Source organism: Acanthochromis polyacanthus, chromosome 23 (genome assembly GCF_021347895.1).
Source record: "Acanthochromis polyacanthus isolate Apoly-LR-REF ecotype Palm Island chromosome 23, KAUST_Apoly_ChrSc, whole genome shotgun sequence".
NCBI classification, from domain to species: Eukaryota; Metazoa; Chordata; class Actinopteri; family Pomacentridae; genus Acanthochromis; species Acanthochromis polyacanthus.
The window spans coordinates 19,114,665-19,142,624 of record NC_067135.1 but is presented as its reverse complement, the minus strand read 5'-3'; the positions used below and the strand labels follow the sequence as shown (position 1 = coordinate 19,142,624).

The 27,960-nt window shown below is 44.7% G+C and overlaps 1 protein-coding gene across 5 annotated transcripts; it reads right to left on the bottom strand.

Moving 5' to 3' along the window:
* Positions 1–582: 582 nt before the first annotated feature.
* Positions 583–27,833, bottom strand: zbtb4 (zinc finger and BTB domain containing 4). 5 transcript variants are annotated; one of them, XM_022210217.2, is made up of 3 exons: positions 25,604–27,833; positions 25,365–25,487; positions 583–9,219 (listed from the first exon to the last, which is right to left on the bottom strand). In XM_022210217.2, exon 3 carries the CDS (start codon positions 9,201–9,203, stop codon positions 3,732–3,734), a length of 5,472 nt encoding a protein of 1,823 aa, XP_022065909.1. In that variant the 5' UTR covers positions 9,204–9,219; positions 25,365–25,487; positions 25,604–27,833; the 3' UTR covers positions 583–3,731. The 5 variants fall into 5 exon arrangements, with proteins under 5 accessions (XP_022065909.1, XP_051799557.1, XP_022065908.1 ...); XM_051943597.1 differs by lacking the exon at positions 25,604–27,833 and having other exon boundaries at positions 25,365–25,504; XM_022210216.2 differs by lacking the exons at positions 25,365–25,487; positions 25,604–27,833 and adding an exon at positions 15,132–15,380.
* Positions 27,834–27,960: the final 127 nt, after the last annotated feature.

The window sequence follows — 27,960 nt, the reverse complement described above, 5'->3', positions numbered from 1 at the left end:
AACACAACTTCTCATTACACGCTTTACCAGTTCAAAAAATTGTAAAAAAGTCCCTCTCCAGTCGTTAAATAAACCCCCCAAAACTCATCTGCGCATAAAACTGGCCTAAATAGAACTCTACACTGTCCCCTCCAAAACTATGAAGTCCCTGTTTCTCTTTTTCGACTCAGCCCGCCGTCGCTCGCTGCAACTCAAACACATCAGCTTACCTTTGGCTCGACTCAGACACTTTACATGACGGTAAGTTGTAATTCAGACAATGCTCAAACTGGAAATGGACTCTAAATAAGAACAATGATTCAGTAGGCTCCACCCTGCAAGCTAACAGGATTGTTCCATGTGAAACCCCAGTAATCTGCGCATCTTTCGGTACATAAAAAAACACCATATGGGCATGTTAATAAGGCGAGAACAAACATATTTTCATTACAAGGGTTCTCTAAATGAATATTTCACTACAGAATATCATAAACAGAAGACATCTGCCAACTTTAGGCATGTGGTTCATACTAAGAACTATAATTTAAATGGTGAAGATTAGAGATGTCATTTAAAAAACAAAACTTAAGACCAGACTTGAGCTGATTTCATTGGGTCATCAGGTTAATACTTTATTTTGTTTGATTGCAGCAAAGAGAAAGAAAGGGAGACGGAAACAAGGGGAGAGAGGGAGGGAGAGAGAGAGAGAGAGAGAGAGACAAGAAGGATGTCGGAAAAGGAGACTACAGACTTTGGGAGAGCTGTGGCTACAAGCCTTTGTATCAAATCTAAAGACAAAGTCATCAGGCAACATTAAAACATCTTTTAAAAATAACATTAACATATTTTGTGGGCTCTATATGGCACAGTATTACCCTAGACATGTACACGATACCAAAACAGTTTAGCCACACTCCTACATCTATGAACAGCTTCATAGCAAACAAAGCCATGAAATCTATCTCCAAATCATAATGTCGTTTCTCAAGAAAATGTTGACTATTTAAATTTCTTATGCCATAACAAGGCACCTTAACAGTTGAAATCTGGCAGATCCACATCTTACTATAGATAATTATTTAAATATCAAAGCAGAGGCACATTCATTTAAACTAAAACATACAGTAAATAGTTGTATATTACCACCAGATTCCAGTCCAGTCACTACAATACGTCGATTTGCATGCTTTTGGTCTGTATGATAACCATGATGGCAAACTATGGCATAAGAAATGGTCCAAAAACACAAACATGTCCATCTACAGGAATGGCTTGAGATAGTGTATTGGAGACAGCAAGGCTTTTTTACACTGAAACTAACCCACAGAAAAGTGTCAAAAACAAAAATATAAGAACAGGTGGCCCATATACTGCCAAGGGATATGCTGCTTAGGCAGATTTATTTTGGTTTTCTTATTCACACGGTCACTCACTCTCATACGCAAAACGCCAAACACGCAAAAGGCTTGTAACCACACCCAAGGTGATGCCTGTGCACCCCTGCAGTCGGTCACACTGCGTTTTAACACTCCTGCCCAAACCAAAAGGTGCCCCAGTGCCATCACACACACACACACACACACACACACGCACGCACAACGAAAAGCACGCACCTCATATGGAAGAGCTGCAGTGAGCGAGTGTATGCTTGAGTGGAGAGGGAGAATTAAACAGCTCCAAGATAGTGACTGCGAGGTGTAAATGTGGCAGCACGTGTTGTGGAATTTTTCCAAACTGTGTACAATAATCCAAAAAAGTATTAACAGAGACATGGGAGAATAAAAGGCCAGAAAATAAAAAAAAAAGGAACAAACAAACAAAAGCTGTGTGCACAATGCCAGATTTGCTGAGGATATAAACGGTTAGGAAGCAAGTGTTGCTCATGCTTTTGTGGATACAGAACCCAAGTTTACTGACGTGGTCCTAGGACTACTGTATATATGCATACCAGACGTTATACGGTTCTTAAACAGGTTATTTGTGTCAAAACAGAAAAAAAAAAAGGAACTGAAACCAACTATATCATTAATGCAGCTGTACTTCATTAACCTCATGACTAAATTTACATTCATATTTTAAAGTTTACTCCCTCTTTTCACTGAAGCCACTTCCATCCGGTAAGAGGGCTAAACAACATAAACAACAACATAGTTTAACAGAACAAACATATAGAGATAACATTACACATAACAAAAAAAAGCCCCAGGAGGGCGTCTGGAGAGTTTCGGCCACCACTTTGGCTGCTAAGCTCAGCCTTCTCCTACCTCTTGGTAAAATGACACAGGACAGGAAGGGTGATAGTTCACACTTTTTTTTTTTTCCAATTTCCCCTCAGTTTTGGAGTAGGACAACATTTTTAGGCCCCAGCAACACTTCTGTGGGGCCCTCTGACTCAAAGTCCAACAGTTTTGTGCCCATATAATTCTCTTTCCTATCCAGAAAAAAAAAACACAATACCCTGAATCCATTTTTCTTTTTCCTTCTTTGCTGTTGCTTTCTTCTTCTTCTTGGCTAAGGAAACAGAGCCTTTTCATCTTCCACTCAAAGAGGAAAAAGCTACACAACATGAAGGCTGACTGGTTTTTATTCTTTTCCTTTTTTTATGTGAAGGAATTGAGATGAGAAACGGAAGTGCAATGGTCTACCAGCCTTGAATTCTTACCCAGTGGCCAGCTACAATTTCTGAAGCAGCTACAAGTGTCCCCTTTAAGTGACCACTACTTCTCTATTTTGTGCACATAAGGTATAAACTATGGTGAATGCTATACAGGTTACAGTTCCTACAGCGTCATCTGGCCACAAATTCACAAGGCTTGCTGAGACTTTAGAAGCTCAGATGATCTGTCATTGTCATACACTCACATCCAGCCATAGCTTAACTTCTTAATGATTTGGATATGATGAATCACTTCTAAATGCACTTCTACACATTGACCTACAGTAGCGATTCCAACTAGAGTAGGAATGCTGTGTGCGTCCCATACGCACGGAATGATCTAGTCATTCGTATTCCATCACTCCCATGCACGCGCACACACACATACACGCGCATCTACACACACACACTTTCACACATATGCAGTAATACCTGCTTAAGCCCAACTCTGCATGCACAAATCCGTACATACATGTGCATGTACATGCTCATATATATCTTTCGTGGACAGTTTCATGGCAGGATTCTCCTGCGTTTTAACTCGTTCATACAAAAATACACAAGGTTTGAGTTGCTCGCTGCTCCACCTCCAATTGTGTCACATATGGACTCCTCTGTCTCGTCTCTTATCCTTTCCCACACATGCCTTCCCTGAAGAGCGTTTATCCTCGTTATGCGGTGACTATAAAGGGAAGTAGACTGAACTAATTTTTCACATAACACAAACCCTGTTAGCAGTTCTTATTCTTATATTATAGATAATATAATGAGTCGAAGAGGAAGATTAATCAAGCTCTAGAACTACAACACACTACAGGCAGACAGGAGAGACATGGAGAAAGCTGAGCAGGAGTAAAGATAAGGGAGTGATGATACGTCACTATAATATTGGCCTCTCCTCCCTGTTTCTTTGCTCCTTCTCCTCCCTTCACACCTACTCCTTTAGTGCCTAGCTCTGATCTGTATTGAATAAAAGAGAGGCAGGTGTACTGTGCAAGAGTACTCAGTGACCCAGTAAGCACGCACCCCTCCCACTCCCAGCCTAAACAGATGAGGCTGTCCCCTTTGAAATATATTCCTTGTAGTGTTCTGTGTTCTACGGTTTGCCGCTGCTGCTGTCTCGTTGCTTTTTGCTGCTGCCGCCGCTGCTGCTGTAAAGGCTGGGATTTGCCACAAGGGGGTGAGGGGCTGCACCCATGTAGGGCCCAGCAGTAGCTGCGTAGTTGAAGATGGCAGGGAGGAAAGGCAGAGGCTCCACCTTGTCTCCCCCAGGTGCCATCATATTCAGAGCCACAGGAAGTGCTGCCAAGTTATAGGGGTAGGCCAGGAGCTGGGGCCCATAGAACAGCTGGTAAGGATCTGAATAGAACGGCAGCTTGGCCAGGTCCCCGCCGTTAGGAACCATCACTTTTCCCAGTGGGCCAAAGGGAAGAGCTCCAGGTGGATAGGAGGACATGAGCAGGTTTTCCTCCTGCTTTTTACCAGAGCGGTAGGTGTCTGGCACAATGAGGGGTAGAGGGTAATCCTGGGAAGAGTAGCCCACTGGAGTGGCATCCCCTGGCTGGGAGTCTCTGGAAGAAACATTGTCATGGTGCTCTGGCTCAGGTGGCTGGGGGGCTCGGGGCAGAAGCAGAGCGTGGGCAGAGGGGCGGTCACCGGCACCAGCTGCTCCAGTGGGCAGTGTGAGTCTTTCTAGTCCTTGTGGACTGGAATGAACCTGGCGGTTGGCTTGCGCTAACAGTCCAATAGTTGAGGGGGACCGGCAGGGGGACTTGGGAGTGTGCCTGTGTGAAGAGGGTCCATTCATAGTGGTTTGAGTGGGAATATGTTGGGGAGATGGTACAGGGCTCAAGGGCTCCTCTTTAGGAACCAAGAGTGCAATCTGGTCCTCTGGGGCATGAGTAACTCTACTGATTTGCTGTGCCCTCTCTATCGCTTTCTCTCTCTCTTTCTCAAGTTCTTTCTCCCTCTCCTGCTCTCTCTGCCTCTCCAGCTCCCTCTCTTTCTCTCTCTGCCTCTCTATTTCCCTCTCTCTGGCTAGTATAGACGACATGGTCAGGTCTTGTGCTTCATTGGGAGAGGGACTTCTGGACATGGACTGGACTCTGAGATCTTGGACCAGAGGTGGTTCCCTGTAACCTGCATGCAGAAATCTGCCACTCCCACCTTGCCTCTCTCTGTCCATAATGACCCCATCCCGTTTCATAAATCCCCCCTCAGAGCTGGGAGTTGTTGCCATGGAAACAGGAGGAGCAGCAGTGGTTATTCTGGTCTGTGATGTCATGGACACATTTGGAGAGCTGTTGGTAGATGCCACAATATGCAGAGGACTGGGTATTCTGTGGATTTGGCTGTCTAGGTTCTTTTTGCTGAGGGTACGGTAGTCAAGACATTCAGGTCCATTCATAACAAGCACACTCTGGAGTGTAGATGGTGTGGCAGGAGTGAATTCATGTTTGTTGGGAGTAAGGTTAATTGGGCTTTCTAATGGAGGGTCTGCAATGTGTGGTCTGTGATCTCTGTCTGGAGCTGAAAGTGCATGCTCTTTCAGTTCAGCTTTGTGACTGGATTCAGACATTTGATGTTCATCTGTGAGTTCACTCAGATGGTCTTCATGCTGCTGTGATGCCAAACACTCACCACTACTGGGCGGCTCTGGCGTTGAATAGCTAATAACTGAAACAGAGAGGGCACTGGGAACCTGTCCTTTTTCAGTTTCTAGGTCTGTGCTAGGAGTGTTTACAACTGTCTCTAAAGTTTTTGGCTCCGTGTCTTTATCTTCCTTTTCTCTCTCTGGGGAACTGCTTAACTCATGGCGTCGAATGTGGCGAGTTAGTGCTGATGATGTCTTGCATACCTTATGACACTGTGGGCAGGTGTGTCGTGATAATGCTCTTCTGCTTAAGCGAGTTGGACTACAATTACTCCCTCCTAAACCTGCCTGCTTGTCCTCATCATACTTTGCAATCTCTGATACGGATTTAATCCCTTCAACTTGTTCAGCAACTTTAGAGGGCACGGCAGGTGTCTCTGTCGGCTTGGGATGCTGGGCTCTCTGGTGGTCTTCCAACTTATCCCTTGAGGGAAAAGTGGCTCGACAGAGGAGGCATACAAACTCCAGCAGATGGCTCAGCTCGTGTTTGTCTCGCTTTCTGGGGCTTGAGAACCAGCGGCCACAAGTGCCACACTCTGCCGCGTTCCCATTAGTCCAAGGCCGCCTCTTTATTCCTGTAGGAGCCACTGAGGTAGACAGAGGAGACTTTGGAGAGTTAAGAGGAGGGGTGGAAACCTCAGGATGGGCCTCCTTAACATGTTGTTCTGCATCTTTATTTTTCTCCTTTAAAGGGGCAGAGTGATAATCTTTCTTTTTCACTTCTCCCTCATCTCTGATAGCTTTTGACATTTTTTCAGTCTCCTCAGTTGTCCTATCCTCGTCTTCGTCTTGTGACTTTTCTGTCTCTTTATTGGCAAGATTCTTCAGTCTCTCTGCCCTCCTCTTCAGCCGGATGGAACGCTTATATTTCAGTTTCCTCTGCCAGCTCTTTACCCTCTGTAGATGTGCTTGTGTTTTTCTCTTAGGCTTGTAGGAGTAGTAAGGTCGCCATAGATTGTCTTCCATGTCGTGGTCACTCTCCTGCTCACGCACCTCCTGTCGGAAGTAGTATTCCCTGACTTCATCAGGAGATTTAGAGCTCTTTTTTCTGACTTCCTGACAGTTCCCCCGTTCCTTATCCTCCTCTGCATCCAGGCTGACTCTACTTTGGAGGCGGTGCTTATGGTGATGGTGGTGGGAGTGACGTGGCTCCTTGGTGTCCCGCACAGATGACGTTTCACTACGCTTGGTTTTTGGAGGAGAGAGGCTTTTGTCTCTCCTAAGGTCTGTCTCAGAGATGCTGCGCTTCACTATGGCCTCCTCACCAATGCGTACAGTAATCTGGCACAGCGGCCCTGCCTCTTTGACCTGTGACCCTACAGATCCTGAGAGCTGCTTTGAGTTTGAGATGTCGTTCTTGCTGTGTGATTTACGTGATTTGTGAAATAATCTGCCTGTCTCTGCATCCTGTCTGCTTCTTGAGCCCTCCTCTGTGGCATCTGAACTGTCTCTGGACCTTTTTCTCAGATTATCTATACTATCCCTCTGCTTTTTGATAGATCTAGGGCTGCCTTTCAGTGAAGTCTGACTGTTACTGCTTTCAGGGAGTGGGCTGCTCACTGGGCTTTTATCACTTCCGGGGGTAACCTGGTTGCTATGGACGATGACAGAGGATGACATTGCTGTTCCATGAACTATGACGGAGGGTTTTGTATGGCCATATGTTATCACAGAAGGCATGCTTGTTTCTGTGTTTCTACTTGTCTTGAGAGTTTTGGTTTTGCTGCCATTAGACATTTTGAAGCTCCCACTGCCTCTCCCCTGCTCTGACTCTAGGGCCTCACTCTCATGTTTTCTAACTTGGGGCACATCAGTCTGGGGGAGGGGTGTTAGTGCAGAGAGCTCCGTGTGCTCAGCAGTCACAGAAACAGGAAAGCCATCAGGGAAGGCATCTGGGTCAGGCTTTACACTCTGAGGGTGGGCCCCACCAATGAGGCTTTGTAGGTCCCCAGGGCCCAGAGCACAGCCCAGGCCGGGCAGGGAGAGGGGAGATGTTTCGGTTGGTGGCAACAACAGGCCATTATGCAAACTGTCACTGTAGGTCTTGTAGGGTCTTTTCTGGGAGCGCATGGGAAGAAGGCGGTAGAGCTTGAGGGCATTAGCTTTCTGCTTATATCCTCCATTAGCTGTCTTTTCACTGGAGATGAGACTGGGGTTAATTCCGTGTATCGTCTTCTGGTGTGTTTTGAGATTGTAGTAGGTGGCAAAGGCATCCCAGCAGAAGATGCACTGGTACCGTCGCTCTCCTGTGTGCCACACCTCATGCTTTGTACGGTACTCAGCCAGGGCAAAGACCTTGTCGCAATAATGACATGGATATTTGCGGCGCCACGAGTGCACATTAGAGTGACGCTTCAGGCTGGATAGAGTCATGTAGGAGCGCTCACACACAGAGCAGAAGTAAATGACATTGCCATCCACCACCTTCACAAAATGGTTCTCATCACCCGCCAGCAGCTCTGCGCCTGCTGCATCATCACCTTGGATACGCGCCAGGAGGCTCCGCGCTTTCTTCCCCGGCCGCGCCTTGCTGATGTCTGTTTCTCCCACTATCACTCCCCCCTCCACTCTCACTTCGCCCTCCTCCAGTGGCTCCTCCTTTGGCTGCACAGTGAGAGAAGGAGGGCGCAGGCTGTTAGAGGGCAGCCCTGGCACCCTGCAGGAGGCCTCGTGGGATTGCAGTCTCTTGCTGTGGATGAAAACTTTGCCACAATATCGGCAACTGAGGGCACGGCTGCCACGATGCAGCCGCATGTGGACTGTCAGGGAGGAAGCGGAGCTGAAGAGCCGATGGCACACCCCGCAAATCAGCTCGGGCTTCAGGCTGTCAGTAGGGGAATAGGACGATGAGTGAGGGGGTGCAGTAAGGCCCTCAGAAGGGGGAGGAGGTGGTGGTGGTAAGGGGGGAGGAAGATGAAGGGTGGGTGGGTGAAGACTTGGTCCATGAGGGCTTCCCGCTTTCCCAGCTGGTCTTCCTGTGATTTTCTCCCTCCTCTCCGCATCCCCACCTCTCTGATAGGCCGATGCACCCAGACTGAAGAGGATCTGGGCGGTCTGAGAGGGCGAGGCTGTACCATTGGCCACCCTATGCCTCTCATCCCATCCATCTCCACCATAACAGCCCCCCAAAGACCCACTAGAGGATCTCGGGGGAGACCTGTGAAACTGAGTCTCTGAATTGAGTTTGGAGCACTTCAGTGGAGGTGGAGACTTTATATCCTTCCTAATAAGTGCATGAGCAGTCATAGGGGATGAGGAGGAGGAAGGTGAAGAGGACGGAGAGCTGTCGTGTCTGGGGGGCTTAAAAGGTCTATGCTTTACATCCATGGTGGCATCCAGTTTCCACAGCGAACCCTTGTCCGAAGTCTTGGAGGACTGTCGCCGTCGGTGGGGGGAAGGGGAGGATGAAGCGGAGCTGTGACAGTGGTTAGGCGATGTCAGAGAGGTTGGGAGGGGGGCTGCACTTAACGGGAAGCTGAGGGTGATTTTTGCATTTTTAGGTCCATCACCCATATCCTCCAGCCTGTCCTCCATTGTGGCCTCTGCACGGCCTCCTAGTCTTTTACCCTTCATCTCCAACTGCTCAACTTCTCCTTCCTCCTCCTTTTCTTTGGCGTGAGAGACCACACCAAGACGGTGGACAGGTTTGTGTTGTCCTTCAATCTTGCTGGAGTTGTACAAATTGACACGTGGATGTAACGGTGAAGAGGCTTGAAGTGGATGAAGGGCCACTAATGACGGTGGCAGGGAAGACAAGGATGACAGCCGCTGACTTCTGTAGAATGTGTTGTCCTTAGCTGCACTGTGTGTGGGGTTGAAGAAAGGAGGTAGCCCAGGAGCCAGGCGTTGTTCACTTAGACGTGGCTTAACAAGGCCCACATGGAAGGGGTCCCACACCTTCTCACTGGACACCATGACCAGCCCCCGAAATCTAAAAGAAAAATCAGAGAGAGGTTATTAGCAATATGAATATACTATAATACATGTGCATGTACATTTGTATGGATATGAAGTAAATAAATAACATTACAACCAAAATTTTTGAAGTAGCGATCACGATGCTGAAGGAACCGCTAATAAAAAACAAAGGCAAAGAAAAGAAATTGCCCCAGCAATACTGAACTCCAACTGTTCAGCTAGGAATGGTGAGTGAAAGGAGGGAGAGGGCAGGGGGAAGGAATGAATCTGCGGCAGTGCTGGTTTAGATTTCAGCGTGCCACAGCCAAGCTTTCAGAAACGCATTCCGGAGATCCATCTCTCTCGGCTGTGACACAACATTCCCTATGCCTAATTGGAAGGCGTTCAGATTTAATCAAGATTCCCTCAGAATAGAGCGCTGACTTAGATCCGTTGCCCCAACACACATAAAAATAGTCCCACTCTCTTGCTATCTGAGCGAGAGCCTTGTTAGCCATTCCTGGCAGTGGCTAGTATTTGCCAGGCAAGACTCTAACCATTTATTTGTGAAGGCGGGGGGAAGGAATGAAGGGAGTAGGGAGGGAGATTGCATGCATGTGCACAGAGAAATGGTGTTTTTCCGCCCTCTGCATCCGGTACAATCCCAGCTAAGCTGTAGAAGATGAGCGACAGGCTATTCTCATTTCCATTCTAATTCAACGTAGTGGATGCAGAGCTGCTGCCATTTGCCATACATAAGAAAGATTTACATACTATAGCTAGTTTGCTGTTATCACGTATTTAAAATGGGTCTCTTTGTCGAAGTCGGCAGATTGGGGAGAAGAACGGAGACAGTATAAGGCCATAATGATGCGACGAGAAGAAAAATCCTCAGTCATGCTTTTCTGCCTTCGATTTCAAGCAGCAAAGCAGCCAGGAAGGCAGGCCGCTGTAAAATTCCACAGGCAGCCCTGAACAGGCAGAAACTAGGTCAGCACTGTTATTGCAGAGGGAAGAGGAGGGAGAGAGAGAGAAGGAGAAAGAGGGTGAGGATGAGGGAGAGTGAAGGGGTGACAGAGAAAGGGAGAGAGAAAGAGAGTGAGGGTTAGGAAGACAACAAGAGACGGGGGTGAGGAGAGGGGGTGCATTGAAAAAGGAACAGTCAGACATACTGCACTGTCAGACAACACAGGAACCCAGGCAAACACTGACACACACTCACATACATGCACTGTACATACCCTCGTACAAGCCTTCAGGCAACATGGAAGGGCCCGCTTGTAAATGATATTCAAAGCCAAAAGGTGAATCTGAGTGCAACACAGCCTGACACTGGGCTGCAGATGGAATGATGTAGTCAACAATAGAAAAACAGTCGTGTCTTTAAATAATATACTCAGAGCACGCGGTGGCACATGCTGGTTGTGCAGGCACAAAAAACCAGTTCGTGCCTATTCAAGATGTACGTCTCAAACAGAAAAAAAAGACGCACAATCTTGTCTCACCTGCTCTGTATTGAAACAGGCCTTTATTGTCACTCAAATCTGCTGAGCGATAGATGTTGCACAGGAAATCCCTTATTGCAAGCGGCAGTCTGCTACAAGTGGGCGGACACATTGAGCGACGGCGCTAAGGCTAAAAATTTCACCATCTCATCTGATGCTTGTGCCATGGACAGGAAAATGCGTATAACGCCCCCTCGCTCTTTTTTCTTTATCTCCCTGTGACGCACACAGTCGCTGTACAAGCAAAGCCTGCACGACACGCCGTCTGACTGTGACAGGCGGATTTTAGCAAGCTTTAATTGTGCCGAATTTCCTCGTACGCACGCACAAAGAAATGTGTGCACAAATATAGGACATGCCGAAAAAAGTCCTTATTTGTGCAGAGAGCGGACACACGCATCAGCACATATACATCCTTTTCGACAACTCACAGACACGCCGATAAATGTGGCTATGAGGACCCTAAGGCAAAATCAAAATAAACAGCAACCCTGTTCCCACACCTTTCTGCAACAGGATGTTCAGCACAAATAAACATGTTGGTTGGCCTATGAAGTGTTCGTCTATTTACACTTGTGGCACTACAAACCCGCATAGCATGAACAGGTGCTGAGCTGGTGCAGCACAAATTACAAACTAAACTCGCGTAAAACATAAAGCACATTGTACCAAATGCACAGGCACAGAGACTGTTCACTGGCAGACAGTGGGAAGAAAGGCATACTTTCAGCACGCACTGATTCATTTTGTGCTCTACGTTAAACGGCAAACGTGAGGGAACAGCAAACATGGTCTGCTTTTGATTCTGAGCGTGGTAAATAGGACAAAATAACAGAGTAGTCCAAACCAGTTAAGTGATAATCAATAATCTTAATGTTCACTCTAAAAGGAAGTTCTACGATTCGACTTTAAGATACTGTCCCATGTTTTATAGCTTAGAATCTTAAAAAGGTGGATGACTTTATGACCATGGAAGCCATTAATTCATAATCTGCTAAATTTAAACGGATAATCAGTCCCTAGTAGCATTACTATTCAATTGGCCTTGCATAACATAAGGCAGGACAGCAGAGGAGTTTGGCTGGTACATAAACTCAAGGCCTTGAACCAGACATTGAGCAATCTGTTTATTCATCACTGAAACTGGTCCTTGTGCAGAGCAGACAGACAAATAACTGTTAGAATTCGGTAACCACACTTCTTTTTTTCTCACCTCTCGAGAATAATTTCACAATAATCAAATCACAGGTTTGAAGCAGTTCAAACTAAGACAAACTGTTTCAAGCTATTGTGCCCAAAAGCTATTGCATTAAGTCTGGTTGTGACAAATTAAAGTTATAGCACTGTTTCAGAGCCATGTAATGTGGTATGCAAAATATTGTAAACACTTCATTAAATTTCCTAAATCCCAGTAGTGCTAAAAAAAAAAAAGACTAGCTCATTTCTTAGGTTCCCAGTACTCTTGCCGTTTCTCACTTTAATTCTATTTGATTACAACTTGATTTTTAAAAATAGTTTTGGCTATTATTGTACTTAAATATAAATTGTATATTAAAGGAATGGTGGATGCAGGAACAGGAACATCACACATAGTTTTTTTGACTAATGTTTTGAAACCTCAAGTTTGCTATTTGCTCTTTGCCACGTTGTTTTTTGAAATTGTGAGCACATGATGAGCACACACTATCGAAAAGGTAGCCATTTCCTGACACGTGCCCTGCTTTATTGCCTATTTTAATCAAATTTAGACAAAAAATTACAAAAAGAGCACAATGCTGTGTCGAAGGAGACATGAGGCTATAAATTGGGACAATTATGTATAATTAGGAAAATGTTTACTAAAGTAACAAATCAAGTGATAGCAGGGTAATTTTCTCATAGAATTTTATGCAACCTATCTGACTCCTTTGCAACCTGAAGAGTTGCACCCTGCTGGCCATTAGAAAGGATAAAAGTTTAAGCCAATTCCACACTGGCTTTCCTTTTCACACCTGGAGGCTACATCTATCTTTTATATACAATCTATGTATTACACAAAGTAGCTGCTGCGATCTATGAATTTTACAGTGCGGGGAATACAGGCAGCTGGATAATCAAACAGTTTCTAAATGGCCAGCAGTTAAGAGACAATCTAAATGACTTGACTGACCATGAATACATTTAAAGTGTTGATGTTGGATAATCACTCATGGCACAGAGAAGTTGCGTGTTCACAAAGCTACGGTAACCTGATGGTGTGTACAACCACCGTAAGCACAGCAGGTCAGTGGAAGCTGGTCTCTAATTTGACGATCTCTGCTCTGCGTTCTTTTTCAGTAGTATCACTGCATTCAGTGGGTAATAGCAGCATTTTACTCAGCAACCTAATTGCTGATTGCAATGTTAATAGTACTTAAAGGGATGATGTTGGCATTGTGCGCGTGTGTTTGTGTATTTGTGCGCGTGAGGGGTTCAGGGGAGTGCCTGCAAGGTGGGATGTGGGGGGCCTCGGTGTTGCAGCCGGTGAGCCAGCGGCGAGGAGCATGTGGGAAGAGGAAGGTGTTGGTTGGGCTTTCTCCCCAGTGAGGGGCAGCCAGAGGGGCACAACTATCGAAGCAGCAGTTGGTCTGTAAAGACAAGTGTGTGCGCGCGTGTGTGTGTGTGTGCAGGAGGTTGTGTGTCGGTGGGTGGGGGGACATCGTTAGCAAGAACAGCTACTGAACTCTTCACAACCCCCCGGCCAAGAGAGCACGGAGCCAGCCAGATGGGACAGAGGGAGGGAAGGAGGGAGGAGGTAAGGGGAAGTTGGTATGGGTCGGGGAGTGGTTGTGGTAGTTGTGGTGGTGTGAGCAGGGGAGGCAGGGATAACTTCAAACACATCCATCCCATGTTCACATTTTATGGTTTGCTTGTCTTTCAGATCCCCCTCAGCGTGACTGACTGCGTGCTCCCACCCCATGTGTAAACTGTTCAGTCGTGGTGTTTTCGAATGCCACTCCACGCACGAGCAAACCTGCTCACGTCTAAAACGCTGTACCCTCCATGCTCTGTTAGCTCTCAGCCCAGCACGTAATTCCCATAATTCTGCTCACTGCAACAAAATCATTGGAGGCATTAGGAAACAGTAAGACCAAAAAAGCACCCCTGGAGAGCACCCTCGCTACACCGGTGACCTTTTTGAGGTAATTTCCCCAAAATCATTTCCAATTTCATGGGCACTCCCTGCTGAAGGGGGTGTGAAAGCCCTATTGGAGTCTCAAACAACCAAGAAACATTTTAATGCATTAGCAAGGCTGTGCCAAAGCGGTAAGTTACAATAGTGACGACTAACTGCAGGTACAAAAGAAGCAATGTGCTGCGGCAGTTTCCTGAATGCGTCCACATCCTTTACGTATGTGGCATTTGAAAAAAAAAAAAGTAAACAGAGCCATTCAACTCAAAAATGGCAGCAAGTACATTTTAGCCCAAAGGCATATAATGTAAAAGGTCACCACTTATATGACAACATCATCTATTTTGACGACACTTCCTATTGTCTGACCTATGACCCCTATCCCTGTGGCAGTGTGGATCATATTTTCCATACATTGAGCACAGGGGCTTGGCTTGGCATCCATGGAAACCAGGAATGCAGAGTAGTTGGCAGCAGATGCTCTGTTGTTTTGGGGGGAAAAAAAGTAAGAGCTTAGGGCAGCAACAACAGGGTTAGGGGACATCAATATGCCCTCTGCCGCTCTATTTTCGACAACCTCCGGCAAAACAACAGGCTGCTAAAATGGAGGACAGACTGGGCAGCCCAAAATCAAACAGAAGAGACAGAACTGGAGATATTCACCATCACCTACAAGCAAGTTTTTCCTCCCAAAACCCTGCCTCTGATGTTGTTAGATAAGTTTCTCAGATAGGGGTGGAAGGCTGGCCCACCATGTTAAGACCCTCCAAAACAAATCTCACATCATGTTTAACACCTGCTCTGATGTGTGCGGGCTGCCCCCCCCCCCCCCGCCCCCCCATCTGCAGTGAATCACAGAGACGCAAGAGGCTTCGATAAATTAAAAGTTTCATCACAATCTGAAAACGAGTCATCGCTCTTGAAAAAGAACTGCGTGGTGCGCCAGCGACGGAGGGGAGGATGAGGGAGACGAGGCCTGTTACTGGCACACACACACACACACACATACACAGACAAACCGAGCACAGGCACACACACACACACACACAAAATACACTTCAACAAACACACACATTGCATAAACACACACACACACACTCACCAACACTCACGCCCCAAAACACGCACAGTAAAATAGAAACCTTTTCCTCCTCTTCACGCGCAGAGCAATCACCGCCACAGCAGCAGAGTGAAGCAGAAAAACAAGCAGGAAAACAACAGAATTCAGCCTCTCTTCCTCTTATTCTCTCTGTCTGTCTCTCAGGAAGGCAAGCATACAAGAGAACGTACCTCGGAAAACCTCCTGCTGCATCTCTGCTGCGATGTGTTCTCTCCCCTCACACTCCCTCTCTCCCTCTCTCTCTCTCTCTCTCTCTCTCTCCCCCTTGGTCTGTGTATGCGCACGTCTGAGTGTGTGTGAGAGAGAGAGAGGGAGAGAGAGAGCGAGCACAGGGAGAGGCGGTGCGCACACACACACACACACACACACACACGCACACACACATGCACACACATACAGGCAGCAGTGTGTGAAGACAGAGGGCAGGAGCGATTCTCACACTCGAACTTGCTTGCTCGCCCTCACTCACTCCCCCTTTCTTGCTCTCTTTCTCCTCTCTCTCTCCAGTTTCTGCCTCTGACACACGATTCTTAGTGTTTTTGCTCTTTTTTTCCAGCAAGTGAATCCGAGCCCCCCCCACCCCCCACCCACCCCCCCACCCCCCCACCCCAACCCCTCCACTGAATCCAATCTTCTTTTTATTTGGAAGTGTTGCTCCCTCTCTCCCCTCTCTCCAACACACACACACACATGCACGTACACACACACTACTTTATATACACAAAGCCCAGCGATAGGGAGAGGGAGGGAGAGGCAGAGGGAGACAGAGTGGGAGAGCAAGCAAGCAAGAGGACGCCATTTAAGCAGTTTGTTACGAGCACTGCAAGTCCCCAAAATGGCTGAAAACAAACAGGAACCACGCCAACTCAAAAAACCTGGGCACAAGGACAGACAGACAGACAGGGGAGAGAGTGAGAGGAGAGCGAGCACGAGAGACGGCGAAAAAAGTGAGACAGGGAGAGGACAAACTGTCGGTAGTCAAATGGCGGATGGGAGCACTCTGTGAAACAAGTGGAGTTGAGGGAAAAATGGAGGCATTAAAGGGGCAATCCAGCGATTTAGCACCGCACTTCGATAAAGTTTAGGGAGTTACGAGAGACACGTTAAAAAAAGAACGGTCAAAATCGATGCAACAGAAGCTGAGATATCCCGACCTCGAGTCCCTGCTGCTGGTAGAGCTCCAGGGAAACCTGGGTTCTACATGTCCCATGATGCAACTTGATAACGTCTTACATTACATTATCCCTATTCTGTACTACCTGATGTGAACTTCAGGTGCCACTTTCACACTGCCTTTTCCTCTCCTTTTGCTGTCTACATGTTAGCGTCTCTAAACTTCCCTTTGCGTTGGAAACAAGAACAATCACCTACTGCATATGGAAGACTAGATTACAGCTATCTGGCAAATGTCAGCGTCTTTCATTCATCAAGACCTCCATTTCTAACCATAAAGGGTATTTATATTTAAAGTATCACTGTGTGGAAATATCCCAACAGGCCGCAAGTATCAGTGAATGAATTCAAAACGATCAAGGAAGGTGAGTCTGAGTAATGAATCCACGGGAGACGATTTTACGCCTCTAGAAAGTTGGGACAGCATGAACAATTTTATTCTGTGTCTTGACGTTTGCAAAGTAAATGTGTTTGGTTGTCCGACACAGCATGTTGCCAGATGATATTGTTTTTGGTTGCAGAAAAAGTTGTGCTAGGCATCAAACTGCGCTGTCTGTCCACGACTGTTGCTTTGGAAGTCCTTTTGGGGCTCTCATAGACGACAGCATACAGACACCAGAGCACAGTTGAAATACAGTTTACAAAATGGCCACAGGTTGCAAATCAAAGCCGGCAAATGTCAATACACTGGTCACAGGATCAAGTCTTTTCCTGGTGCCTTCGGCTACTGCTTTTGCTACAAACATAGTGGCCTAAAATACCACCCAAAACATACAACATTATACACAACTCTCATGGGCTGCATAGGACCCCCCCCCCAGTCAAGTAATCTTAATGTGCAAAATCAGTGGAGTGCCTCTATAAAAGGGAGAGGGGATAAGGGTAGATAGGCAAGCACAGAAACTGGGGCAGTGACACTCTTCGACCGTCTATGCCCTCAGCTAAAAGTGTTCAAGTGCTATCGGCAATGATGATGTCGATTCACTGCTACTAGGTCAGCGGGTGTCTGGGGCTACACTAAAGCCACAAGGGACAAGATTCCATTTTGTTAGCAAGAGCAACTTTAATGCCTTCCTCACCTCAGAAAAACAACCACAGGAGTACCATCAAGGCCTCCCTGATATATCCGGATCCGTGCACAACGCCTCAAAACAACAACAACTCTACGTTCTGGTTGCTCTTGACTGTGCACGTCACGGTCAGTGGAAATTCCACAGATCTCTGTTCCCCCTCCGTAAGCCATGAGCCACTCTGCGGCCTTAGATCAGGAGGTGTGCTCTCAGCTGGAACAAGAGGGCAGAAAAATGCCAGTTGGGGTGGAAGAATGTTCTCGTACTGTTTTGCTACAGAACCATCATACTTCCCACTGTCCTTTTGAGCAGAGCCCCCCCGACACCCTCCAAACCCACGTCCCAATACCCCCCAGTACCCACCAACTGAACCTTGACGCCAGCAACTCACCCTCCTCCTACTCTTCCCCTGCCCTTTCCCTCTCTCCCTCTCTTTCATCACTCGCTCTCACCCTCATTGTACGCTGCCACACTTGTCTCCATGGGAACCGCTCTGGGATTGGGTGTTGTTCCTGTGACCTCTCTGGCTCTTGGAGTCGGATGAGCCCCCCTCGCCCTCCCCACCCTCTCATGCAGTCCCGCACGTTTTCAAAGTATGCTGGGCGTGCGTGAATGAGGAAATGAAAACTGGAAATATAATTATGTCTGTTTGAAAAGATGAAGGAAAATAAAGAGTGTGTGTGTGTGTACGTGTGTTTGAGTGTGTGTGAAAACGGATTGCCCGCTGGCAAAGACAATAGTTCGAGTGTGTGTTCCAGAAGTGCGGCAGCTTGGTCCACACATGTGTACTGGCATTGTCCCGTGGCTGCAGCCAGCCACCAACTCTGCATTCAGAGGCACCCCGTTGTCCATCCACCCCTATTCAGAGCGGTTTGGCCAAACGTGATCATAGCTTTTCATGCTGTGCTACCAAGCGGCACACATATCTGAATACACAAAGATGAAGACACTAAGGAAGCCATCTTGGTGGAAAATTGAAAACATTAGCTCACCAAGACTTTCAATATTTAACTGCTTTCAAAAGAAAGAAAACACTGTTTAACATTCATCAATATTCTGTCCTAAACATATTTAATCGTCAGGATTAATTGGATTTATTTTATGTATCGTCCAAAAAAAATATTTTTGTGCTCAAGGCAACCAGCACAATATAATTTAAACTCATATACTGTTAAACTGTTGGTGCAGTTGAAGGAAATCTTCAGTGTTCATTCACTGACTGTGCTATGGGAAGAACGTATGATAAGTGGGTTCTTGTTTGTTTACCAGTATAAGGACACATATAAAGGCAAGGTAAAACCTATTTTTCATGGCGTGTGACAATGAACGAGAAGACAGCCACCAGTCCCTCAGAGAAGTCTACGGATATGTGAAGTCAAGAAGGGGCACACATTAGCATTGAAAAGTCAGCATCAGGGTGATTTGACAGCGCGATCGCCGCAAGCTCTCACGCACTAGCGAGAACGCGCCTCAAAGTCTGTGAGTCAATAAGTGTGGAGACTGGCTCTGCGTCTCTGGTGTTTTTCCTGCATTTTTGTTTGTGTGGTCCTCCCTCTTTAACTCCGTCTGTGTCTCGTTTGGCGATTGGTTTGTCAGTTTGTCTGTGTACTTCTATCCTTCCCTCAACGTCTTCTCATTGTCCACTGTGCCTTTGGTTACTCTTTTGAAATTTTATGTTGTTTTGGCTAATTTTTGTGAGGTTTTAGCTGGAATCTGTGGTTGCTTTTAGTTATAGATTGCTTTACAGTCAGCCATTGTTTGACTTCTACTGAGTGTTACTTATTTTTGTGCACCCTAGGTCAGTGTCTGGTGTCCTCCTTCCTAATCTCAGTGTAACGTTCTGTTTGCGCTCATTTTAGCTCTGTTTTTGGTCTTCACTAACTCCCAAGGGACATATGTGCATCTTCACTTGCTAAATTTCCATTCTATTCAGCAACTAGTCACTAACTTTCTCTGCCCACTGCTTAGTGTTGCTAAAATCTGCTGCAGCTAAAAATGGCACTGTCAGAGCGGTAACAGCTAAGAGCGTCATCGTCAAACACTTCTCTGGAGGGCTGTGTTTACAAGATTAGAATAACTTCTTTTCACTTTACATGTAATCATTTTAGCCATTGCTATAAGAATATTGATTGGTTGGCTTAGATTTGTGCCTGAGCACTAAAATATGTTAAATTCTGTTAATTCTGCTGGACATCCATGCTAAAAGTCAATCCTTTACTTTGGTGCTTATTTGACAGGTTGTCAGTTAATTAAAAATACAATGTAAAGACAAGAGTTACACAATCAGAAACAGTGCACTGATCTACATTATGTCTATTCCTTCTTACTCTCAGGCTGTCTTCTTACAAATATGGATGCATGTAGATGAATATGTCCTGAGGCATGTTAAAAGTGTTGGTAAACATCCTCAGTGATGTCAGCAAAAGCATGACTAACCTGCTCTTCAGCTGACTTGGACTGAGATCAAAGTGGGAAGTCAAACAATGTTCAAGGAGTTCAAATGTCAGTGGTTTCTTAAAGAGGAAGCCGTGGCTTTACAAGGACGATGCAACAAGTCCTGCTTTTGTGGCCTGCACGGAGAAACAGGAGAACTTAGATGTAGAATTAAACCACAGCGCCGCACATACTGCACATTTTCTACAACTGATGAGCATCACAGATGTTTACATTTGCAGACCCACAGGAACACGTATTAAAGGGTGTTTAATCTCTCCGCATTGTCTCGCAGACACAGGGGCGGGACTATGTGTAACTGGATCAAACCTTGGTAGACACAGGGAGAGATGAGCATGCTGGAGCATGTTCTGAGCTAACATTTCTCAGCTGTTGACAAAAATGAATATCAGGGCTATAGCCTGGTTGTCAAACATTAAATCCATGCAATAAATGGCTCTCACATGATAAACTTTCACTGCAGAAGGGACATTTTAAGCAGATTAATCTTCCCAAGACTACATACAGCTACAGAGAAACGCCACCTTAAATATTAATATAGTATGTAATTTAGTACACATTTCATTCATTTCCATGTATCTTTGATGCATGCTACTTGTAAAGGCAAATGTAAACATCACGTTTTGCTTTCTCATTATCACAACACAAGTTCATTGTACTATGGGCATCTTGTCGTTATCTGGCTTCACTAAACCTAACAATCACAGTCAGGCTAGGCAGTCACACAAAGCTGGTTTTAAACTCAGTAAGTCAACCCACGGTTCCTGAACCTATCACTGAGCATTGCCTGGGCAGTTTAGGAACCAAATTACCAATTGCAAACATGAACACAACAGGCTTAAAGCAACAAAGCAACTGCAACCACAGCGAAGAAGAAAAATTACCAAAAAAAACTCCATGGCATGAATGTGTACATAAAATAGGCATGAATAAGCTTATTGCAAGTTTGTGCTTAGATATGGCTTTCTTATTCAAATTAAAGATTCAGTTCAATTATCATATTGAATCACAAGATTGCACTACTCGAAAAAAAGACATTTAACGGGCAAAAAACGTATTATAAAATAAAACTATTTTCAACAGTGATGTTGGTTAAATGCAGTAATCACAGATTCAGTCTTAGTATGGTGCGTAAGAAAGTTTTAGTCTTACAAATATAAAAACATCGTCAAAACTTAAAAGTAGACTTAATGCAAATCTTTTAAGGTCCGCTAATAGGTCATATGGCTTTAGTGTTTTAATCAGTTTCTGTTATAGGATTACATCATTCTACAAAGACGTAAAGAACAATGAAATAGCCTTAAATTTGCTTGCAGCTCAATTCTTTTTTTTACTTTCTTTCTCACTATGAGTGCATCAAACTCTGAGGGATCTTCCAAGAATGGTGACCTCTTTTCCAAGAGAACTGATTGGTCAGTCAGAGACGTATTAATATGCACTAAGATGTTATCTTGAACATAACCTGCTAAGGAGCAGGTAATGGGTTCAGAGAAAGTTTATATGACATACTTTGATAAGAAGTAAACCACCTTTGCAGTCCTGAAATTCCAGGCCTAACCTTAATGCTACCTAACCTCAAAGTTTGTATCGTAGAACGGACTTCTTCTAAAAGTGGCCACAAGACAAGTCAAGTGGATAGTGAGATCATTGACGGAATCAGAACACAAACAAAAAGGTCTATTTTTGGCTGAATCTTTACAACCATTCGACTTACTCAACCAGGACAAAGAATCGCAGACATGGCAGCAGTGAAAAGTGCTGATCACGAAAATACTTTGAGACTTCCTGAAAGCAAGTACAATATGCTGTTGTCATGAAATAATGTTCCTGTGATCACATTAGAATGAAAGATAAAAGATATTCTCAGCTTTTTGAGCGTCACAGGAGAAGGTAAACTGAGAATGCCTGAAACTTAAGTGTGTGTTCAACACTGCACCGCCCCTTTCCTGCAAGACAACACTGAAGGCCTGAAGCACCACAAGAGGCTATCCTCACCAGATGTCCACAGCCTGCATGCTGCAAAGTTCACAGCACTTCCCATAGCGCATCAAGGATTTAAGTAATGTTGGCAAGCTATGTTTAACTTTTATGCGCCTGTGCTAGACTTCTCTGCTAAAACTAAATAGATCCATTGGAGTATCAAATGACAAAAATGGGCTTTCATCAGCCGGAGTCTGTCAGGCTTGCTTCAGATCCGTGAAGTAGACGCACTGAACTGTAACAAGCATGTTTGTGTGAGCAGTGATACGTTGCTGAGTCACACAAACTGTCCCTGGGCACACAAGAGATAAAATGCTGAAAAAAGGGATTTAAATGGGCGTAGGCCACATAAGAGAGTTACACTTGGCATTCAGTTTACGATCAGTTTGATATGTAATAAACTGCTGGCAAAATCTAGTTGTGTATCGGGCAAGACAAAAACAGAGAAAAGGAAGAGAGGGTTTCGGAGTGTGGTTGTTGCCAAAGGAGACTAGAAAGGGTAGGTGGAAAATCATCTGGGAGGGGTGCCTGATACGGTGTGGAGGAGGGGGGGGTGGATGTCTGGTTTTTCCACTGCCAGAGAGAGAGAGAGAATGGCTAAATCAAATTAATTAGCTCCTTCATCTCCAGGCAGCTACTCAGGCATGCTGTACTGGCAAAGAGAGACAGTTGGAGGGAGAGGGGGGCTGTAGGCATAAGAGAATAGGAGAAAGCGAGATAGGACATGGCGGAGGGGTGAAAAGCCCGGTGTGTATGTGCGCCATTCAGGAGGACGGGCAGCAGAGGGGAGGGGTGCATAATTCTCTGATAAGTATGAGGGTTGTTTTGCTGGAGCCGCTGCTCAGTCGCAAGGAGGAGGAGGAGGAAGTGGCTGCTTGTTGGCTAACGCTGTGTGCTGCTGCGCTTCAGGGCTATGGTACTTCCTGTTTCTAGACAGCCTGTATTTTGAGGGCACTGTAAACAACCCTGCTTTTCTGCACGCTTCTTTAAATAGCACACAGGCACTTCAATCAGAGCCTCCCGGAAAGCAGGGAACCGAGAAAGTTTCGCAAAGAGAAACGAAAATGCAAAAGATTCTTGAGTTATGACAGCAGGCCGAAAGCGTATCCTGTAATCAAAAATAAAACAACAAATGACTGCTGCACTGCCATCAGAAACGAAAGGGAAAAGGAAAGCAGCAAAAAAAAAAAAGAAAATGAGGCAGATGGTCGAAGGCAATGGCGTCATGCCAGGGGAAACACAACAGCAGCACAAAAAATGTGCATAGACTTCCATCCAGAAGAGAGCCGCTGGAGGCAACATGTGGCCATCTCCAAGTCTGACTGTTCAAGTGAGAGGAGACCTGAGCAAAAAGGGGAAGATGTGAATCTAGAAGAGAGAGCGGAGGATGATTTGAATTGTCCAGGCAATTAGAGTCATTTTTTTGAGGGAGGAAGCACAATCATATGACTAAAAGGGCTGACTGCACGAAATGATAGAAAGGACAAGTTAATTCACAATGAAAAGCATAAAAAGAAGCTTCCTGATTAACAGTAAGTGGGAGGAGATTTATAGTGAAAAAAATCTGTGTGTACGACAAAAGGGAGCAGGAAAGATAGTGCCAAGGTTCAAAACTTTGGAAGAAGAGAGCAATGGACAGCTCAGTGCAGCAGTGTCGCTCAGACGAGACTTGGCTGCACTGTGAGAACCCAAGATTAGCACTAAGCCGATTGCAACGCGAGGTGGGATCAGGAGCAATTAATTTAGCACCCAGATAGTTCCAGGAAGAAGCTGAAAGAACCTTAACAAAACATAGATCTCCCTCAAAACTCTGGTGTGTCCTGTGAGTCAAATACTAGCTGACTTAACATTCCTCCTACAGTCTACTTCTCTGCAAATGAGCCGCTTGAAAAGAATCCCATGGAAAAGACAGTAGATGAGACCCTGGAAGGCTTGAAAGAGAGTGTGGATGATAAAAGGAAGGATAAAAGAAAGATGAAGACGCTTGGCAGGGACTGATGTGAGCCAAAACAAACACCCAAAGAACAGGACATTCTCTTGTGGACAGAAATGGGCCGGCCTGTTCCAATGGGCTCTCAGAGCATGCCTACGACCCTGCGTCACCTATTTTTATTACAAAACAACATCCTGGTGCATAACTTAAGGGAGAAAGCAGACTAAAACATTTTTTTCTTGTGTATACATTGACAGGTTTATTCTCATTTTTCTACCATGACTGGACAATTTTCCTGTTTTTGTGTATTAGGTTATAATGCACATTAAGATGATAACTACTTGCAATAATTACTGCCCAGCATTTGATCCAACAACTTCAAGTTGTGCAAAAAGCTTGTTTTAAGCTCAGCAGGGATGTTAAAGCAACACCACCTTCAGGGCATGTTGCCTTTCATTTACGTTTGTAGAGAAAGTTATCCATAAAGCAATTTTAATGGATGCTGCTTCAGGTGCAACAGCTCAACAGCTGCATGCATTTTATTAGGTTGCTATTTTCTACATTAACTAGCTTACAAATATAATCATTTAAATGATAAATTAAAAAAAATAAAAATAAGATGCTCCTCCCACCATGATCAGCATCTGTGTGTGTCTCTCCCTCCCTTCTTGTTCGCCTACTTCATCGTGCTACGAAGCACCCCCCTCCAACCACGATTCACTGTCAGGCGCTGACATCACCAGACAAGAGCTCCCCCTAGACACATGAATCATCACCTCTTATCGGCACTCATGCTCTTCTTTTAACACCAGAAAAAAATCAAACAACTAATGGACTACAACAAAAACTAAAAGTTCTTCCTGGTCTGAGCTGACACGTCTTCTTCTAACGACATCAACAACACTGAGAGGTCTTCTCTAAACTCTAGCCAGCAAACCTGCATCAAAGAGCTAAACCGCATCCACCTATACAGATCATACAGCAAACGTCCAGCCCCCAAAACCATCATCACTCACTGGATGAGTTCGTCAGGAATTTTATGTACCAAATAGAGTAGGTTTGAACAGAGAATAATACCAATTAAATGACTAAAACAATAGCAATTAAAGCAAATGTTAACATATCAGAAGTTAAGACAGCGGATGATAATGTAGTATTTATCAGGCATCCAAAGCTGAATTTAATCCATACAATTACTGAAATAATTTTGCTTTTTGGAACTGCACAATAAATAGAAAGTACTGGATGAAGAAATCAGATGTTAAATTTAGGTAATAAATACAAAAGTATATCAGATAATGAACGTAATACAAAGAAGCAAATTTTAAAGGGTACTGCATGTATGTATCTTTACATGCATATGTGTATGTATGTACGTATATCATCTACTATCAAACTACTAATATGGTTTGTGTGTGTAACTGGGCAACAATGTCAATACCTAACCTTGTATGTAGAGCCACAAAAGAGAAACGACCTGAGTTTAGTATTGGTGTGAACTATTGTGAGTGCACTGCTATACACACACAGCACATCTTAAATCAGTTACAAATAATGTTTTACAAGGCATTTACACAATCAGACAACACTCGTGTACATACAGTATACATTAGGTTCATAAGCACTATATGAAAATCTGATCTATTTAAATTTCACTTGTTCATTCTTAAATGATCAAAAAAGTGAGAGGACTGCCGCTAATCTTATGTTGTCGCTTTGTGGAAATGCTTTGCAGATAGTCACATTTTACATCTACTCAGGACAAATGGATGAACTTCTCTCCAGCTACATACCTGACGCCCCTGACACCAGTGGTCCTCTATGCATTAACCTCCTTGGAGCAGTAGAGGGAGCATGCTTGACAGCCTTCTGGGACCCGTTTCCGCATTGAAAATGTGCAATGGTGATCATTCTCACTATGAACCAGAGGAGGGAGCCAACTGGTCAATAAAGAATCCTTTGTATAGTCATGGCATAGCATGGCACATGGTGAACAAAGTGTTTCTGTCATATTCTTGTCTGCAGTTCAAACCTGGCAGGCGTGTAGCTTTCTCAGTTTAATAATCTAACTCAAAACAGAACATGGTTGGACTCCACATGGACACTGAAGATGTAGCATCTATCCCTGCGTCTGAGCCTTAGTGAGGTTTCCACTCTGATGAACCTGTCAGAGAAAAACAGATGATGGCAAACAAGCACGTTCATACTGGTGACAACTGAAAAGCACGGCCCATGCACCAGCTAAAGCATGTCTGGCAGGTTAACACTGATGACAGAAAAATTAACTTGGAATATTTGCAAAAGATGAAACAACCAATACTCCATCATGTTGCTTTAGTTTCTTTATTTTAACAAAAGGCAGTGGAAAGTGTTATACAATGTGACAAAATGTTCTTCTGGGCACTGTTACAGAGTCATTACACATAATGAACACTACACCAGATTGACATTATGCAATCCTACCACTGTGGTGGTTCAACTAATGTGTGTAGTGTTTACTTCCACTTCCTTTTACAGAATTAAGCTAAAACACACAAAGGGTCAACAAAAACGTATTGCAGTACGTTATGGTAAGCAGCCCACCAGTGCTTTAATGGGACGATTAATATTTTTGGCTTTTAAAAGAACTTACATGACCAGTGTAACGTTTTTCTTGTGGCTATTAGATAATCAACAGCACCGGCCAAACGTTACCTGGTCCCTTCCCTTTGGCCACAATGTACTGTATAACAAGCTAAAGGTATTTCCTAGTCAAGCCAAGATTAAGACTTAAACTGTAACACCTACACTTTAAATAGCCAAAGGACTCAATAAAAAAAGGGAGTATGCCATCATAATGATCACCACGCTAAGTACAGGTGTTTATTATCGCACACTGACTAAACAGCAAGCTTATCTGTCCAACAACAGACCAAAATGAACGTAGTTATCTGGCAAAATGGCTTCAACTTTGGACACCGATGAAGGGTCGAGACTACTGAATCCAAGCAGGCTAACTTCCACGCGCTTTAGACACTAAACATCCTATCATGTCAATACAACTTATTTAAAAATGCGAACATAGCTGTCCCTTTATTTGTCACAGAATACGACGTTTTAAGAAGATGCGTAGCTGTTTGGCTCCTCAAGTTAGCCAACAAGAATATTCCAGACTCCATCTTTTCTCGTTCACAACAAGAAGCATAACGCTAAACGCCGCCATGTTGAGCACTAACCCGGTATGCTAGCTAATGTAGCCCTGATTACGATCCTCAAGGCGACGTTAAAATACAACTTGGAGCATACTGCCACTGTAAATAATGCGTCTGGAACAGCCCGAACAGTAAAACAAGAATCGGCTTTCTTAAATAGAGATTTAATTGGCCAGTAATTATCTGGTAGCAGCTAACCGAACGTTTTGTCTCATAAAGCTCAGGCTAAGCATCAAGCTACTTTATATACGGCAAACCCCATAAAATAAAGACGAATTGACGCTACTTTGTATCCTTTATAAGGCTATGAAAGCAACATTAGATAGATACAATTAATGCTGAAGACGTTTAAAGTAGCAGACGTAGAAAATAGCGTCGTTGCTCTCAAGGTAGTCTAATATGAAGCTAAACAGATCACCAGTTGGATAGCTGAAACGTCAAATTTTAAGGTAAACATGTAAAAACACATCAAGTTGGTCGTAAATGAGTCGTAACCATAATACGTTGATTATTTAACTCGATATTCAGTAAAATAATTCGCCAACTAATGTTACTTAACCGCCAAAACCATTTGATTTCACATTGCCTTCGAAACGTGGCCTACTGCAATGTTTCGCATTTTAACAAAAATCCCAAAACCCTGACAACGATTCAACGATTTGATCTCACATAAATCACACATAGAAGATGTCTGAGTGAAAATAGCCCAAACTCGTTGAAAAACAAACATTACACGAACAGACAAGGCTTCCCCCAACTTTCCTAAAGGGCGCGCGGAAAATCCTGTCCACCGGCCGGCCATCCTTCGCAGTCGAGTCCGAGGCTTGCAATGTTGTCCCGGAGATCCAAAAATTCAACCGACGAAAATCCATGAAGTCGACGTATTTCTAAAAAAGCTCAAAAAATAATCCATTATACAATGTTTTGAGAAGAAAATATATTGTGTTTAGACAATTTTATCCTATTTCATCAAAGCCCTTTACAGGCCTCAGCTCTGAGCCTCTTTTCTTAGAGCCCAGGCTGATCCACAGCGCGACGAACCACAGAACAGAGATTTTTTTTATTTTTGCTCTGAGGGAAGAAATTCACATCGGCCACGTTCGGCAAACATCGGAAACAGGGCGGGTTTTGTTGAAATTATTCGAAGAAGGCTCATTTCTTAATAGCCATTGGTCGTGTCTTTTCCACTGCTAAATAT

Bases quoted from the DNA above. Each gene is read 5' to 3' on its own strand.
- zbtb4 (XM_022210217.2), bottom strand. From the start codon at position 9,203: ATGGTGTCCAGTGAGAAGGTGTGGGACCCCTTCCATGTGGGCCTTGTT.